This window comes from Grampus griseus (assembly GCF_964374135.1).
Source record: "Grampus griseus genome assembly, chromosome: 5".
In the NCBI taxonomy this organism is placed as follows: Eukaryota; Metazoa; Chordata; class Mammalia; order Artiodactyla; family Delphinidae; genus Grampus; species Grampus griseus.
Window position 1 is genome coordinate 30,063,475 of NC_138998.1, and position 17,593 is coordinate 30,081,067.

A 17,593-nucleotide genomic window follows, 5' to 3' on the forward strand; every position below is an offset into this window, starting at 1 on the left:
ATGGGCCAATCTGGCATGCTGACTGTTTTTGTAAATAAAGTGTTATTGGAATAGAGTCACACTGATTCCTTTGCAGACTGTTTATGACTATAAGTTGTAATAGAGAATGAATTAATCTGCAGAGCATAAATATTTTGTTTGACGATTTACAGAGAAAGTTTGTAGACCTCTATCCTGTATCACACTGTGTGTCTAACCCTCTCACCCCCATGCCAGAACTTCTTTTCCCTGAGATTGAGATTGTGATTGGTGAGTCCTTGGAATTTCTGGTGGCATCTCATTATTAGATTTTTTTAGGGTTGTAGGACAGATCTAGAATTTGATCTTATTATGAATTCTCTGGGAGATGTGATCAGGGTAATGGCAGATACTTTTCTTTTTATACGTGTCATTAAGCTACAAATTAGGAATCTGCATACTGTGATCCTTTATGATAACAGTGCTTTAGATATAATGAAAGTGACCAACAGTATATGTAATTATTTATATGTTTTTATAGTCCCAGATCATTTATATGTGTCTTCTCCAAGAGACTGTAGTCACCTTCCAGTGGTCTCCTGGCCTACTGTTTTTCCTCTGGAGCTCTAAGACAAAAAGCTATCCAAATTATTTTACGTGCTAAAAACCCATCAATACCTACCCTCCTTTGTTTGTCCAAATATAGGAGATACAAGCCCTTTCTATTTACTTAACTTCAAGCCTCTTTATTAGCCTTAACTTGAACATAATACCAAGTGTGGAGGTCTCCATATAGTATTTGTTCTTTGTATTTTTGTTTTTCTTAATTCTGCCTGCAATGCCTATGTGTATCTTTCCTTACCTGGCCATCTTGGTAGTCCTGTGGGTCTTGGCTAAAGTATGCCTCCAGCAAAGGTCCTCTGACTCCTCAAAGTTGGGTAGGTTCCCTCCTGTGCTCCTGTCATACTCTACCCTTTTTTTAATAGTATCATACTTAACATAATGTTTTATAACACTTTCTTATTGTTTTTGTCTGAACTTTGTACCTTTGTGCTTTATTATTTTTTTTCTTTATTTTTTTTTGCGGTACGTGGGCCTCTCACTGTTGTGGCCTCTCCCGTTGCGGAGCACAGGCTCCGGACATGCAGGCTCAGCAGCCATGGCTCACGGGCCCAGCTGCTCCGCGGCATGTGGGACCTTCCCGGACTGGGGCACGAACCCCTGTCCCCTGCATCGGCAGGCGGACTGTCAACCACTGTGCCACCAGGGAAGCCCTGTGCTTTATTTTTGTATGGCCAGCTCCTAGCACACTGCTGGGTATTAGGCACACCCTTTGTAAAATATCTCTTTGATTAAATATAAAACATAGGTTGTGTTTAAATAGATTATATTTAACAAGCGATTGCATGGGCATGATAGTATTTAACATGTTTTGTGGATAACTGTATTTTTCATAAAAATGTAAGCTTTTAATACGATAATGGATAGTAGTGATCTGCGAGATGGGTAAATGAAATTTGCTTTTAATCTGTCAGCTGGAGATGTACTCTTGGTGAAGTTGAGATCTAAGAAGCATTTATTGAGTACATAAAACAATTTTCTGAGGATATTATCTTCATCGATCCATCTAACTATACCATGTCTACATTGTAGAGGAAAGGAAACATGATATGTCTCTTAGTATTGGTAAACTTCAGTTTCTGTCATTTGTAAAGTGAAGATAACATATTGGAAATTAATTTCTAAAGTCTCTTCAAAAACAGACAAATCTTTTGATCCCATGATTGTTAATGTTGTGTTCAGTAGTGATTTTTCTAATTGAGATACTAGAAAGGTCACTCTAGTGAATGACCTTATTATTTCTTGGCTTGCTTAGTCATTATAATGACAAATGAATTTGTTACCTTAGCGTGTTTACTGTTGGGTTGGCCAAAAAGTTCGTTCACGTTTTTCCATTACATTGTTGGAAAAACCCGAATGAACTTTTTGGCCAGCCCAATATTAAGCATCATCAAATATTGTCAATTACCACATATTATATATTCCACCAAATGTTGTAGTACAAGGAACTGTGTTAAGCTCTGGGGAGAAAGAGCAAGTGGAAAAGACTCAGTCCTTGTTGCCATGAAGCTTATATAGATAGATATTAATCAAATAATCACAAATGTATGGATTTAAACTGCCCTTGGTGCTATGAAGGTAAGATAGAGGATTTTATTAGAACTTTAACACATGCCTTGATTTAGTCTACTTTTCTAAGGAAGAGACATGATTCTTAAACCTGAAATGGAGGGAATTTGGGGGAAGAAGAAGGGATCAGGGTGTTAATTCCAGACTTAAGGAATGGCATGTGCAAAGACCCTGAGGTAGGAGGAATCATGGTATGTTTGAGGGACTGAAATAAAGCTGTTTGTTATTTTTCTTTTTTCAGGATTGAGGATGGAGAGTGGTGTGAAATAAGGATTGCAAGTAGGGTAGGGCTGTATCATACAGGGACCTGGTAGGTCTTATATTAAGAATTTTGAGGTTTTTATCCCCTAGAAGCAGTAGGAAACCACTGTAGGGTTTTAAGCATGGGATATATATATAATAAGATATACACTATGAAAATCACTGTTAGTACAGTATAGCGATTAGATTGGAAGTGGCAACAGAAGAAGCAAGGAGTCCTATTAGGTGAAAGGTGTTGCAGTGTCCAGGCCAGGGATGATAACAACTTGAACTAAAATGATTACAGAGGAAATGGAGAGAGGAAGACAGAATTTAGAGAGTTTTAGGGAGCAAAAAAAATCATTTATAAGGTTCGATCTGATTCTTCCATTCTCTTCTTTTATGTCCGATAGTCTTATAAATGTGCTTTTTGTAGAGCAGTTGGTTGACGTTTGAATTTGCATACTCCAGCATTCTCTGTCTAATCTAGAGAGAGATTTGTTGATGTGTAATAAGAATTAATTAGAATTAATGTGCAAGGACAGTTGTTACATCTCTGTTTGTGATAGCTTAAAAGTAGAGACAATCTAAGTGCTCATAGATAGGGAATGTATTATGGAGTACCATTCAGGAATCCTATGTATTTGTATGGAAAATTCCTATTAATTTAAATTTTAAAAATTAAAATATATTGTTTTGTATTTATGTATATATGTACCAGAACATAAATATTTATGACAGAGTATTGATGAAACTGTAAATAATCTTGTTCTGCAGATTGAGGTTCAGAGTTAGGGTATGGTGAAGTGAAACTCTTCCTTGTATTCTTATATCTTCTCTTGCTTGAAATTAAAAAACAAAAATTTATGTATCAGATTCTAATAAACAAATAAATGTACATATATATACTAATTGGAGTATGTTAGTTATCTGTTGGTAATAGCTGTCACCTTCTAAGCTGGCTGAAGTTTGCGGAATTAGAAGACAATTGTACTTTTTCCTTTTGTCAGTAAACTATATTGCTCAAGGTTAAATTAATTTCACTGATGGGTCACATATTATATGATGGAACCAACCTGCTTTCGTAGTTGCCTGGAGATTTCAATAAGCATCAAAAGCACTAGTGTATTCTGTCCACGTAAGAGAAATACAAAACATATTATTTGCATTCTAGTATCCTGCTGTGGAGATAGAGAATTCACGTTTACCTTGAGATCTAAGTGGACCCTGCCACTTGCTAGTTGTGTAAATATGGACAAGATGATCAAGTTTCCAGATCTTTTGTTTCCTCATCTGTAAAATTGGGACAGCAGTATGTTTTCTTACAAGGTTTTGTGCATATTTATTCTAGATAATGTATATAAACCAGCACACAGTATATGCTAAACAGTCTATTTGGACTGTAGTGAGGAGAAAAAGCAGAATGATTTATTGTTCTTTAGTAGAAATGAATAAGATCAACTAGATCAGTGATTGAAAAACTTACTGATAGTGGCTCAGAAGCCTGTTTTTTTTTTTGGCGGTATGCGGGCCTCTCACTGTTGTGGCCTCCCCGTTGAGGAGCACAGGCTCCAGACGCGGAGGCTCAGTGGCCATGGCTCACGGGCCCAGCTGTGGGCTCTTCCCGGACAGGGGCACGAACCCATGTCCCCTGCATCGGCAGGCGGACTCTCAACCACTGCGCCACCAGGGAAGCCCTCAGAAGCCTGTTTTTATAAATATTATTGGACCACAGCAACATCCATTCATTTACGTTTTATCTATGGCTGCATTCATGCTATGGTCCCAGAGTTGAGTAGTAGATACAGAGACATTAAGACCCCTAAGCCTAAAATATTTATTATATAGCCCTTTAAGAAAATGTTTGCTGACCCTTGGACTAGATCAATATTACTTATAGTTTTAAATACCAGATTACCTTTGAAGATTTGCAAGCAGAGAAGGAACATGATATGAGAATATTAGTGACAGTAGTGTGTAGAGTGTCTTGGACAAGGGGAATAGTAGAAGCAGGGAGATAAGTTGTGATTAATTCAGGAAGTTGTGATTATGGTAATAATCATGAAAAGAATGAGAGACTGAGTTAGTATACAGAGGACAACTCAGGAGGACTTTAACTGACGGCACAAAAGGAAGACTGATGTGATTATAGGAATTTGAGTAAGACAATAACAAATTTATATAACAAAGCACACTTGGGCATTAACTTACTAAATCAGTTAACCAGTGGTATTACCATGAACAGAGAGCTAGAAATAGTCAGAATTGGACTTAATTTTATATGTGTTATTTGGTGAATTTGAGGTGGCATGCAAAGAAGCATGTTACATGTGCAGTTGAAAATCTTGAATTACAGATAGTTAGGTCTGTGATAATATACTGAAGTCATTTGCATAAAAGTTACACATCGAGTGGATGAGCTCTCCAAGAGAGGGTAGTTTAAAGGGAGAAGAGCAAACAGTAATGAAATGAGCTTTGAGGAATCAACACAAGGAGGGAATGGAACTAAGAGCCTTCAGTGGTGCAGTTTCAGTAAGTTGTGAGTTGAGCTTACCCTTACTTCTATTTGCTTTGTACCCTTCCTGCTATTTGCAGTTTTATGCAGATCCTTTATACAGTTAGTAATGTAGAACTCAGTGAGGATGTTTTTGTTAATACTATCTATACCTTTTTAGTGCCATGCTGGGGCCAGCCTGTACTGGCCTGGAGAGCTGAATATTAAATTTCCAGGAATTTTGTGACCTCGTTCAGTATAACATAGCCATTATAAAAATTTAAATTATGCAAACTTAAAATTAATTAAATCATGTTAAAAACAAAAGTAATAAATACTCAAAACTCATCATTTCCTAATTATTTTACATCCTACTATTTTCTGTGTTCTTGAGGTTTTTATTTACACTTATTATTGTATGTATGGTGGAAATACTTTTTAGTAGTGTACTGCTACTGTTAATTATTTCTCAACTCTGTATTTGGTGATGTCACTTTGGTAGTTTGAATTTGGCTGCGGGGGGAGCATTCACATTATGAAAATCAGCAAACGCTACACATCAGGGCTCAGTTTATTGTTTTGTTGTTTGTGGACTCAATAAAGTGATGGAGAAATTGTTAATAACAGATTAAACTTAAAGGTGTATCAAGTCTATAGTCATTACATTATGATACCACAAAAAATTGAGGACGTATCCTTCTAGTGTTCGAGAACTATTATGTATTCCGTTCAGTAAAAAAGTTGCTCCCAACATTGACCAATTAGTGAAGTTCCCACAAATGTCTTTGTCATTTCATTTGCATTCTATTCATTAAAGTGAACAAAGATATCAACTGTCTTTCATGTCAAAACCCTATTTGTTCATCAGTTGCAACCATAGGTTAGCTAGGGATACAAGAGTTTGGCAAAATTATCAAAATCATTTTATATGAATCAATTAGCTGGATAGAATTTACAATAAAGAATATTGTGCATTTTATTATTCTTTGTAAGTTGCATGCTATGCATCCTTTATATTGTTAACATTTCTAATAATTTATGCATATATTTTTTGAAGAGCCAGTTGTTAAACATTGACCAGCACACTCTTATTATTTTATAAAATAAATAAAATTTCTCCCAAGCTTTTGTCTTTTTTATATTGAAGAATTAGTCTTTTGCAATTGTTATTTTGCATTTATATGTTGTATAGCAGCTACCATTTCCACAGTCATTTCCTTGTCTGTATTTCTCTATTTGGGGAATCATTTTATTCAGTGTTATGTGATATTAGCAGGGAGGGTAACATTTTCAATTTGCTAAAGATTTTTTCTGAAAGTGGAAGTATAAACCACTTCTAATCAGCCATATGTGTACATATAGCAGGAGGTAAGGAAACCAGTGGAACAGAGCTGCATTATAAATATGTATATATTATTAATTTGTTCACTAAAATAATATATCATATTTTCTAGGGATTCAACTAATGAAACTACTGCCCATTCTGATGCTGGCAGTGAACTTGAAGAAACAGAGGTCAAAGGAAAAAGAAAAAGGGGTCGACCTGGCCGGCCTCCAGTATGTATATACTTGTCGTCTTTGTTCCTTTAACGGTTACCAAGTAAAGGGGCTTGATATGAGTTGTTAATTCTAGTATTGTTAACACTTTTTCAAATCTCACTGACACATCAGAAATTCTTGGAAACTTTGCTTCATAAATTGGCTTAGTAGTGGTTAGAAAAAGGAAATTAATTATCTTTTCTGCTTTCCATGCTTCTCTTGTAAATAAATGGTGGTCCATGTGAAGGCATTGAGAAGATGATCAACATGGAATGAGGTGTAGTTAGTTATGATTTCTTTGCCTTTTATTTTTAGATGCAACTCAGATTTCCTGTGAGCTCCTAAGTATGCATTTCGGTAGTATTTGGGTCCAGTGTCAGAATATATTCTCATTTATACATGATTGAGAAATTTAGAAAAGCTCTAGGTATCCTTACTTTGAGGTATATCTTTATGTAATCTGAATACACAAGTCGTCATTTAATTGAAGGTGGTATAAACTGTCAGAGACAGTAGTATCAATGTGTCATTGGGTTAAGGCTTGTACTATGTTACACTCACCTTTATGGTGGGATTTGCTATTCATAGTTTTAAAATTTTATTTTATAAAATTTATTATGAAAAATTTTAGCCTCCTTCTCTAGGAGGCATGATAGTATAATAAACCCTCCATATAACTCTTACCTAGCAGTTACCAAGTCATGGCCAGTCTTTCTTTCCCATGTTATTTTGAAGGTCATTCTAGACATAATTCCATCTTTAAATATTTCAGAATATATCCTAAAAGATAAGGGCTTGCTTTCTCTCTTTTTTAAACATCACTCCAATATCATTATCATAATGCAAGATAACAGTATTTTAGTAACATCACTGATTAACACATTTAAAGTTTATAATCATTTCATAAATATTATCTTTTAAAAAATACAGTTTGTAGTTTGAATCATGATCTACTTATTGCAATTGATGGTTATGTTATTTAACCAGTTCTTATATATGTATGTCCTTTGTAGTGACTTAAAATTTTTTTTTATGTTATTGCTGTTCTATCAGTATTTATCTGTTTGTCACAGTCTTCAATTAGCTTCAGTGAAACTCCGTAACTTTTACTTTTCCAGGACAATCTAACAACAACAACAAAACGGATAGAAGGATGACTTCTACAGTTTTCTCTACACTTGCTTTTATCCTCCACCTTTATTTAAAGGGAGAAAAATAGTGGAGGAAAAGACATATAGTCACTCTTTATAATCCTTCTTAATTTTTAGAGTATTTGGTGGTACAGTGTTCCTTAAAAAACATTTTGGGAAAAGTGAAAAAGTCTTGTACTTAGAAGCTGAAGACTATTTTAGTTCCCCTTGCTAGTATGTGATTTTTCTAAGACTATAGGTGAGTTGCATTGCTTTCTCTAGGATTCATAGTTTATAGGTACCAAATTGGAAATAAGACTAAAGTTGCTTGAAGGTTGTAAAATAAACTGCCTACATGATTGCTTACTTGAATTTGTTCCCCTCCAATTAAAATTCTTCACTTGAAGATTCAGATTAAGTGCTGTCTTCTTGAAGAAAACCTTTTTTTTTCCCTTAAAGAGAATTTATCACCCCTTCAGCAGGCTATTGTATTATTTTTTATAACCTATTTAATTTTGACTTGTCTACAGCTGTATCTTTGTAATATTTTGCTTTCCTGATGCAAAGGAGTCTGTGTATCCAAACGCTTAGCTCTTTTCTGGTTAGAAATTAGATTTTATTTTTAGTGAAATTGCTACTACATAATCTAGCAGGTAAATAGTACATGTTCATCCCATGTTTATACAATTGAAAAAATGTCAGCCTGCATAGGATAGTAGCATTCTAGAGACTTGTATTAGACTTTAGTCTATATTTTCACACTCATTAGTTCACATGGCTAGCTATACTTCCAACTGACTCAGACCTATTTCTTGATCTTGGAAACAACAGAACTTCCTGAGTTTCTGCTCTGGGGTTCGTACTGAGCTGAAGCTTTTTATGTCATTTAATCTTCACACCAATACTAGGAAATAGGTCTTATATGCAGTTTACAAAGTAGAAAACAAAAATAGAGAGTGGTATTTTGCATAAGGTCACAACATTGCATAAGTAGCAAAGCTAGGATTTCAATTGATAACCTACCTCCCAAACTCTTTTCCTCAAGAATGCCAAAATGCCAAGCTGTTAATTAAAATTGAGAGGTATAATTGTCAGAATGATCATATTTGAGTTATTCCACAGTACCTGTTCTGAAGATTGCTTGGACATTTTCTATTGACTGGCTCCATTTTGAACAATTCTAAGTTTTGACTGATACACTCTTTGTTTAGCTATTTTAATATTGTTCATACTTGTTAAGAGGACTTCATGGATCTCTGGTTTTATTAATTTACTCAGTCAAATGAAAACAAATAATATAAGGACCTCTGTTTTGCACAGTATTATTTTCTCTATTTCTAAATTCTTAGGAGACATCTCATCTTTGGTATTTCTTTTCAGTATACTGTTACTTCAGAGAGGTTTGTTTCTTATTAAACCACTCTTATTTTGCAGATGTCCTAATTCATATTTGTTATTATTGTGGCTCTCTATCCAAATGATTATTGATCTCTAAACAAACACTATATAGTATCACGTTTATTCTACCCCTGTGATTGTATTAGCAAATAATGGACATTATTTCTCTGTCTACACAGTACTCCCTTGGTGATGTCCAATCTCATGACTTTAAACACCATCTCTAAGCTTATGTCACCCAGATTTTGTCTCCAGCTTGGACTTTACCCCTGGACTCCAGACTCATATTCAGTGCCCATTGAGAATCTTCATTTAGATATTTAATGGGCCCAGGATGTTAAAAATACCCAAACTTTCAAGCTTCCTATCCCCTGCTCACCCCTTTTCCATAATGGCAGCTTCGTGCTTCTGGCTGCTCAGCTATAAATCTTGTAGTCATCTTTGAGTCTTTCTTTCTCAGCCTATATCTAGACTATCAACACATCCTGTCTAATTGATTTGCAAATTGCATCAGTCATTTTTTACTACAACACTGGATTCAGCCACCATCATGTGCCTTTGCTGAAACTTACGAGGTGTGCTCCTTGTCTCAGGGCCCTGTGTCATCTTCTCACTGGGGCCTCCCTGTGGATGGTATCTAGAATTGCGTATCTTCCCTCCTACCCAAAGGGACTTACTGTCCCCTTCCTCCGTGTGTGTGTGTGTGTGTGTGTGTGTGTGTGTGTGTGTGTGTGTTTTCCCCTTTCTCTATAGTACTTATTGCCATCTAACGTAGTATACCTTTACTTATTTGCTTTTTGTCTGTCTCCCCCTACTAGAAGGTAAGCTGCATGAAGGCAGGGATTTTTATCTGGTTTGTTTACTGCTGTATAGTAGTGTTCAACTTTCAGTAAGCGTTTATTGAATGAATGAATGGTGTTTAATTTTGTTAAATCATCACTCTTTTTACCCTCAAGTGTTTAAAATTCTTTTTATTTTGAAATAATTTCATACACAGAAGAATTCCAAGAATTCTGCAAAGAATTCCTATGCAGATTCTTCATGCAGATTGTCCAAATGTTAGCATGTTACTACATTTGCTTTATCATATTTTTTTCTGTCTATGTATACACAGACACATAAATGTAAATATATATTTATATATAAAAATTTATATTTGATACCAATTATTATTTTTGAAAGTTGCAGACACGAAGCCACTTTACTCTTAATGCTTTAGTATGCATTTTCATAAAATCAAAGATATTCTACACAACAACAGTACATGTTTGAAAATCAGGAAAATAATATTGATATAATACTGACCTTATGTACATATACTTCATTCAGATTTTGCCTGATGTCCTAATAATGCCCTAAGCAAAAGAAAAAATATTTTTTTCCCTTGGTTTAGAATCCAGTCCAGGATTTCATGTTGCATTTAGTTGCCATGCAAATCAGCACATCTGTAAGCTAACCCATCTTTAGTCTCTCGTTTAATGTTTTATTAAGGGTTTTGTTCTCTTTATTCTATTTAAGTGAGAACCAGCACGTATATTCTTAGCATTATTTAACTTTCATATTTATGTAGGCTGAGTAAGAAGGGTAAATAAAAAGAGGTACAATTTTTACTTTTATGTCTGTGTATTCATACACATAGAAGATGGAGGATAGCATACACAATAAAATATTAACAATGAGTATCAGAAGGAGAGGTTAACAGGTGAATTTATAAAAATTGGATATTCTAAATTACTTGGTACTTTTGTTTATAATCATGATTTTCATGATATCATTTATATATTTTACATAATTTTAATGGCTACATAGTATTCTGTGTGAAATTATTTATTTAAATAGTCTCCATTGTTGAACATTTATGTTAAAAATTCTTCACTGATTTAAACCATGCTGACATAAACTTATATCTCAAAAATAAATTTTGCTCTAGAGCCATAGATACTTTTTATCCTAAATTCTTAAAAGTAGAATTGATTACTCAAAAGATATGCCATATGTTTTGAAAGTTTTTGATGTGTAGCGTTGCCTTTTACGCAGCAAAATACATGGCATTACCTGTTTTATAGTAAGTTGAATTGAGTACACTGATTGTTAAATATTTTCTAATTTTTAAGTACTGTAACATTTCATCAGTATGTTCTGAAATATTGGTCATTTGTGTTCCGAATTGTCTGTTGGTCATTTTCCATACCACTTTTTCTATTTTTATTTTTCTAAGAAATAGAAATCTCTTCTTAAAATAATTTTTGTGGCTTAAACCTACATACTTTTATGATCCCTTTTGGAAATATATTTATCAGTTGGACTTGTATCTCCTCTTCTCTGTCAATTAGCTTGTTTTATTTTGAAAATTTTTCATTTAACTAGAGTTTAGTTCTGACTTCCTTAATTTTGCTAAAAGATACCATAATTTTTCCAGGAATCTAGAATTAAAATGTGAGTCACTATTTAATTTCCTCATCCCAAGTCCCTTCCCCGTCTCTCCTATATGTAATGAGATTCCGAATCTCATGAATTTTTATTTCACAATGTCTTGTACATCAGTCCCTTTTACATTTCCCAAGTTCCTTTCTTTAGGCCTCACTTTATAGGAGTCTGTATTATTGTCTTCCTAAGTTGAGGCACATATTAGGGAAGAGATCCGCTTTCTGTTAGTGGAGGAAAGATTTCCTAGGCAGGTAGTAGTTGGGGTAGATGGAGTAAGCTGATCATGTTCTGCCAGGGAGACTATATCTCTAGGATGAGTGAGCATGCAAAGATCTGTGCTGAGCTACATCTGGGCTAGAGCTAGTTGTCCCTGAGACAAACTGATAATGGACAGAACTCTAGCTCCAGAGGAACTGGGTTACTGGCTAGGTTACTAAGGCATTAGTAACCTACCAATTAAGACAAAGGCTCAGTTTTTCTGGTTTTTTTTTTTTTTTTTGCTATTAATTTATTTAAATTGGAGCATAGTTGATCTACACTATTGTGTTAGTTTCAGGTGTACAGCAAAGAGATTCAGATTATATATTTCAGATTATTTTCCATTATAGGTTATTATAAGATATTAAATATAGTTCCTTGTGCTGTGCAGTAAATCCTTGTTGTTTATCTGTTTTAGTAGTTTGTATCTGTTAATTCCATACTCCTAATTTATCCCTTCCCCCCCTCCCTTTCCCCTTTGGTAACCATGTTTGTTTTCTATGTCTGTGAGTCTGTTTCTGTTTTGTATATTGATGCATTTGTATTATTTTTTAGATTCCACATAGAAGTGATATCATATAATATTTTTCTTGTTTGACTTATTTCACTAAATTTAATATTCTTTGGGTCCATCCATGTTGCTGCAAATTTCAGTATTTCATTCTTTGTATGGCTAAGTAATATTCCATTGTATATGTATATTACGTCTTCTTAAGCCAGTCTGACTGTTGATGGATACTTGTGTTGTTTGCATGTCTTGGCTATTGTAAATAGTGCTGCTGTGAACATTGGGGTGCACGTATCTTTTCGAATTGGAGTTTTCATTTTTTCTGGATATATACCCAGGAGTGGGATTGCTGGATCATATGGTAGCTGTATTTTTAATTTTCTTAAGGAACCTCCATACTGTTTTCCATGGTGGCTGTACTGATTTACATTCCCATCAACAGTGTAGGAGCATTCTCTTTTCTCTAGATCCTCTCCAGCATTTATTATTTCTAGACTTTTTGATGATAGCCATTTTGACCAGTGTGAGGTATTGTGTTGCATTTCTTTACACTAAGAATGAAATGTCAGAAAGAGAAAGTAAAAAAACACTCCCATTTAAAATTGTGTCAAAAAATACCTAGGAGTAAACTTAACCAAGGAGTTGAAAGACCTATATGCTGAAAACAATAAGACATTGATGAAAGAAATTGAAGATGATTCAAAGAAATTGAAAGGTATCCATGCTTTTAGATTGGAAGAATTAATACTGTTAAAATGTCCATACTACCCAAAGCAATCTACAGATTTAATGTAATCCGTATCAAAATGCCCATAACATTTTCATAGAACTAGAACAAATAGTCCTGAAATTTATATGGAACCACAAAAGGCCCAGAATCGCCAAAGCAGTCCTGAGGAAAAAGAACAAAGCTGGAGGCATAACCCTTTCAGACTTCAGACTATACTACAAAGCTACAGTAACCAAAACAGTGTGGTATTGGCACAAAAACTGGCATTATAGATCAATGGAACAGAATAGAGAACCCCAAAATAAATCCACATGCTTATGGTCAAGGAATCTATGACAAAGGAGGCAAGAATATACAACGGAAAAAAGATAAACACCACCTCTTCAACAAGTGGTGTTGGGAAACCTGGACAACTATGTAAATCAATGAAATTAGAATACTCTTACACTGTGTGCAAGAATAAACTAAAAACTGTTTTAAAGACCTAAATATAAGACATGACACCATAAATCTCCTAGAAGAGAACACAGGCAAAACATTCTCAGACATAAATTGTAACAATGTTTTCTTAGATCAGTCCCCCAAGGCAAAAGAAATAAAAGGAAAGATAAACAAGTGGGGCCTAATCAAACTTAAAAGCTTTTGCACGGGGAAGGAAACCATCAACAAAATGAAAAGACAACCTAGGAACAGGAGAAAATATTTGCGAATGATGTGACCAACAGGGGGTTAATACCCAAAATATACAAACAGCTCATACAACTCAATATTGTAAAAACAAACAGCTCAATCAAAAAAATGGACAGAAGACTTGAATGGATATTTTTCCAAAGAAGACATACAGATGGCCAACAGTCACATGAAAAGATGTTCAACATTGCTAATTGTTACAGAAATGCAAATCAAAACCACAAATGAGTTAGTATTTCACACTGGTCACTATGACTCAGTTCTTAAGGTGGCACAAACTCAAAACTGGTCCAACAAGCAAGTTTGATACAGAACATCACCCTTTTCTTTCATTTGAGAGCACCATGGTTCCTTTGTCCAGGAAGGAGACTACATCTACAGGTGTCCTGACCTTTGTAGCACAAAAAGTGTAGCGAAGGGAGCCTGGAAAGTCACAAGTAACTAAAGAGTAATGTATATATTTTTACCCTTTGAAATAACTGTCACAGTTCTTAGTTTTCAAATCCCCCTTACAGCACTGCCCCCAATCTCTATACAAATGTGTTATTTTATTTAATGGAATAAGTATACCTGTTTTCTGAGAGAATTATTATTATCAGGACTGAAAAATTGTGTCCCTTGGGTGTAAGCTAAAGATTGCATATATTTTGTTATGCTGTGACCTCTCCTCTTCCTTACTCTTTTTATTGGGCACAGTTTTTCTGAACATCAGCTTTTTGGTTTATCTTTCGGCATCTTTACTGTATATTACTGTATAGGTCTGTAATAGGAAAAATCATTCTTGGATAATGGGATAAAATACAGTTAGACCCTAGATAAGATCAAGTGGATTTTTTTACCTTCTTATTCACCCTTTATAACCAGTGCTAATAGGCTCCCAGGATTGAGAATTATGGTTTATTTTCTCTTTATTCATGGAGTTTAGTTCTTGCTATATATGTACTAAATATGTGTAATGATGTATGTGTCTATGACACATGCAAACATTCCTACATGTGCACAAGCTTACTTGTTGCAGCATTATTTGTAATAGTAAATGATCCAAAACAAAATAAATGTTTATCAATAGGTTAATGGCTAAATAAGTTAATGTATATTTATGTAATGGAACACTGCAGCCTTCGGAAAAGTCAAGACATTCTGTAGGTCTTCGCTATAGATTAAGTATAAAATATGTTGATAGTGAAAATAGAATGGTGCATAACTGTGCATACATAACATAAAATATAATATATACATGGAAATATATGTGCATTTTTTTTCAAAAAATTTTTTTAATTTGGTGAAATACACGTGTGATTTAACAAGTTACGTTTTTAAGTGTACAGTTCAATGACATTAAATATATTCATATGCAGTCCTCACCACCACCCATCTCCATAACTTTCTTCATCTTTTAAAACTGAAACTGTACACGCATTAAACAGTAACTACTCATTCTCCACTCCCCACAGCCCCTGGCAATCACCATTCTAGTTTCTGTCCCTTATGATTTTGACTAAGTACTTTATGTAAGTGGAATCATACAGTGTTTGTCTTTTTTGTGACTACCTTATTTCACCTAGCATAATGTTCTTGAGATCCCAGAATTTCCTTCCTTTTTAAGGCTAAATGATATTCCATTGTATCTATATTCCACATTTGCTTATCCATTCATCCACCGATGGACACTTGGGTTACTACCAAGTTTTAGCTATTGTGAACGGTGTTGCTGTGAATAAGGGTGTACAAATATCTTTGAGATCCTGCTTTCAATTCTTTTGGGTACATACCTAGATGTGTTATTGGTGGTCATATGATTAATTCTATTTTTAATTTTTGAGGAACTGCCATACTGTTTTATACAACAGCTGTACCATTTACATTCCTATCAACAGTGCATAAGAGTTCCAGTTTCTTCACAACCTTGCCTAGACTTTACTCTTTTTTTTGATAGTAGCCATCCTAATAGGTGTGAGATGGCATCTCGTAGTTTTGATTTGCATTTCTCCTAATTATTAGATGTTTAGCATCTTTTCACACGCTTATTGGCCATTCGCATATCTTCTTGGTAGAAATGTCTATTCAAGTCCTTTGCCCATTTTTTAAAAAAAGTTTATTTTTGGCTGCGTTGGGTCTTCGTTGCTGTGTGCGGGCTTTCTCTAGTTGCGGTGAGTGGGGGCTACTCTCTGTTGTGGTGTGTGGGCTTCTCATTGCGGTGGTTTCTCTTGTTGCAGAGTATGGGCTCTAGGCACGTGGGCTTCAGTAGTTGCAGCGCGTGAGCTCTAGGGTGCATGAGATTCAGTAGTTGTGGTGCATGGTCTCAGTAGATGTGGCACACAGGCTTAGTTGCCCCATGGCATGTAGGATCTTCCCGGGCCTGGGATCAAACCCATGTCCCCTGCGTTGGCAGGCGGATTCTTAACCACTGTGCCACCAGGGAAGTCCTCTTTGACCATTTTTGAATCAGGTTGTTTTGTTGTTGTGTTTTAGTTCTCTTTGTATTCTGGATATTAATATCTTATCAGATATATGATTTACAGATATTTTCTCTCATTCTGTGGGTTTCATTTTTACTCTTTCCCCATTGAATGGTCTTGGTACCCTTGTCAAAAATTATTTAATCATACATGTGAAGGTTTATTTCTGGGCTCTCTATTCTGTTTCATTGGTCTGTGTGTCTTTATACCAGTACCACACTGTTTTGATTACTCTAGCTTTGTAGTAAGATTTGGAATCAGGATGTGTGAGTCCTTCAATGTTGTTCTTTTTTCAAGATTATTTTGGCTACTTGGAGTCCTTTGAGATTCCTTATGAATTACAGAATGGATTTTTCTGTTTCTGCAGAAATGGTCGTATGCATTTTGATAGAGACTGCAATGAATCTGTAGAAAGATCACTTTAGGTAGTATTAATATCTTAATGATATTAAGTCTTCCAACCTACGAACATGGGATGGGTTTCTCTTTATCTACGTCTTCTTTAATTTTTGTCATGTGTATTTTTTAAATATGTTTAAATGTCTCTGGAATGACACATAGGAATGAATAATTTTGGTTGAAAGAACCAATCTTCTTTCCTAAGGCTTGAGAGTAAGAGTGGGCAAGTTTTCATTGTGTAACTTTAATTACCTTTTGAATTTTTAGCCATGGGAATGTGTTACTCAATAAAGAAAAATAACATTCCCCCCTCCCCTCTTCATATGCACACACAAGTGCTCATGCACATACCTGCCATAGGGAAGACACCTGTTTTTCCAAAGAGTGAGCACAGAAACAAGACTTGTTAGGAAGAGCCAGGATCTATCAGCTAAACAGGATGAATGCATGAAATAATGATATTTTCAAGCAATTTTAAATTGGTCAGTATGGGAAGATAGTAGCCTATAAATAGGGAGCTGGTGTGGTAGATGACCGAACAGGTAATAATTGATAGCATTACTTGCTGTGCTGAGGACTTTGAACTTTAACTTGATGGTTATGAGAGTCATTGGAGATTAGAGATCAAAGAAAGAAGAAAATAAGTGTTGGAGTAAATTTGTAATATAAGGATTACTGTGGTTATAGTATTAGAATAGAATGGCATTGTCTAACAAATGTGACTTGAGCTACATCTGTAATTTAATATTTTCTAGTAGATTATAAGAAGTGGGTGAAATTAACTTTAATAATATAATTTATTTAACCTAGTATACCTAAAATATTATAATTTCATCATGTAATCAATATACGAATGAGATTTTTTTTTTTTTTGCGGTACGCGGGCCTCTCACTGTTGTGGCCTCTCCCGTTGCGGAGCACAGGCTCCGGACGCGCAGGCTCAGCGGCCATGGCTCATGGGCCCAGCCACTCCGCGGCATGTGGGATGTTCCCGGACTGGGGCACAAACCCGTGTCCCCTGCATCAGCAGGCGGACTGTCAACCACTGCGCCACCAGGGAAGCCCAGAATGAGATATTTTATATGCTGTTTTTCATACTAAATCTTCACAACCTTGTGGATAGTCAAAACATTGCTCATCTAAGTTTTGAGTAGCCATATTTCAAGTGCTCAG

General features: G+C 35.1%; 1 protein-coding gene across 2 annotated transcripts in view; it reads left to right on the top strand.

The window, feature by feature from the left end:
• STAG1 (STAG1 cohesin complex component) overlaps positions 1-17,593 on the top strand; it is a gene marked incomplete at its 3' end in the record, with an annotated part of 421,944 nt that overhangs the window by 127,402 nt on the left and 276,949 nt on the right. For both annotated transcript variants that reach the window (XM_082655685.1, XM_082655684.1), the window contains exon 3: positions 6,337-6,439. In XM_082655685.1, the coding sequence (XP_082511811.1) occupies positions 6,337-6,439 (103 nt within the window). The remainder of the gene's footprint in view (positions 1-6,336; positions 6,440-17,593) is intronic.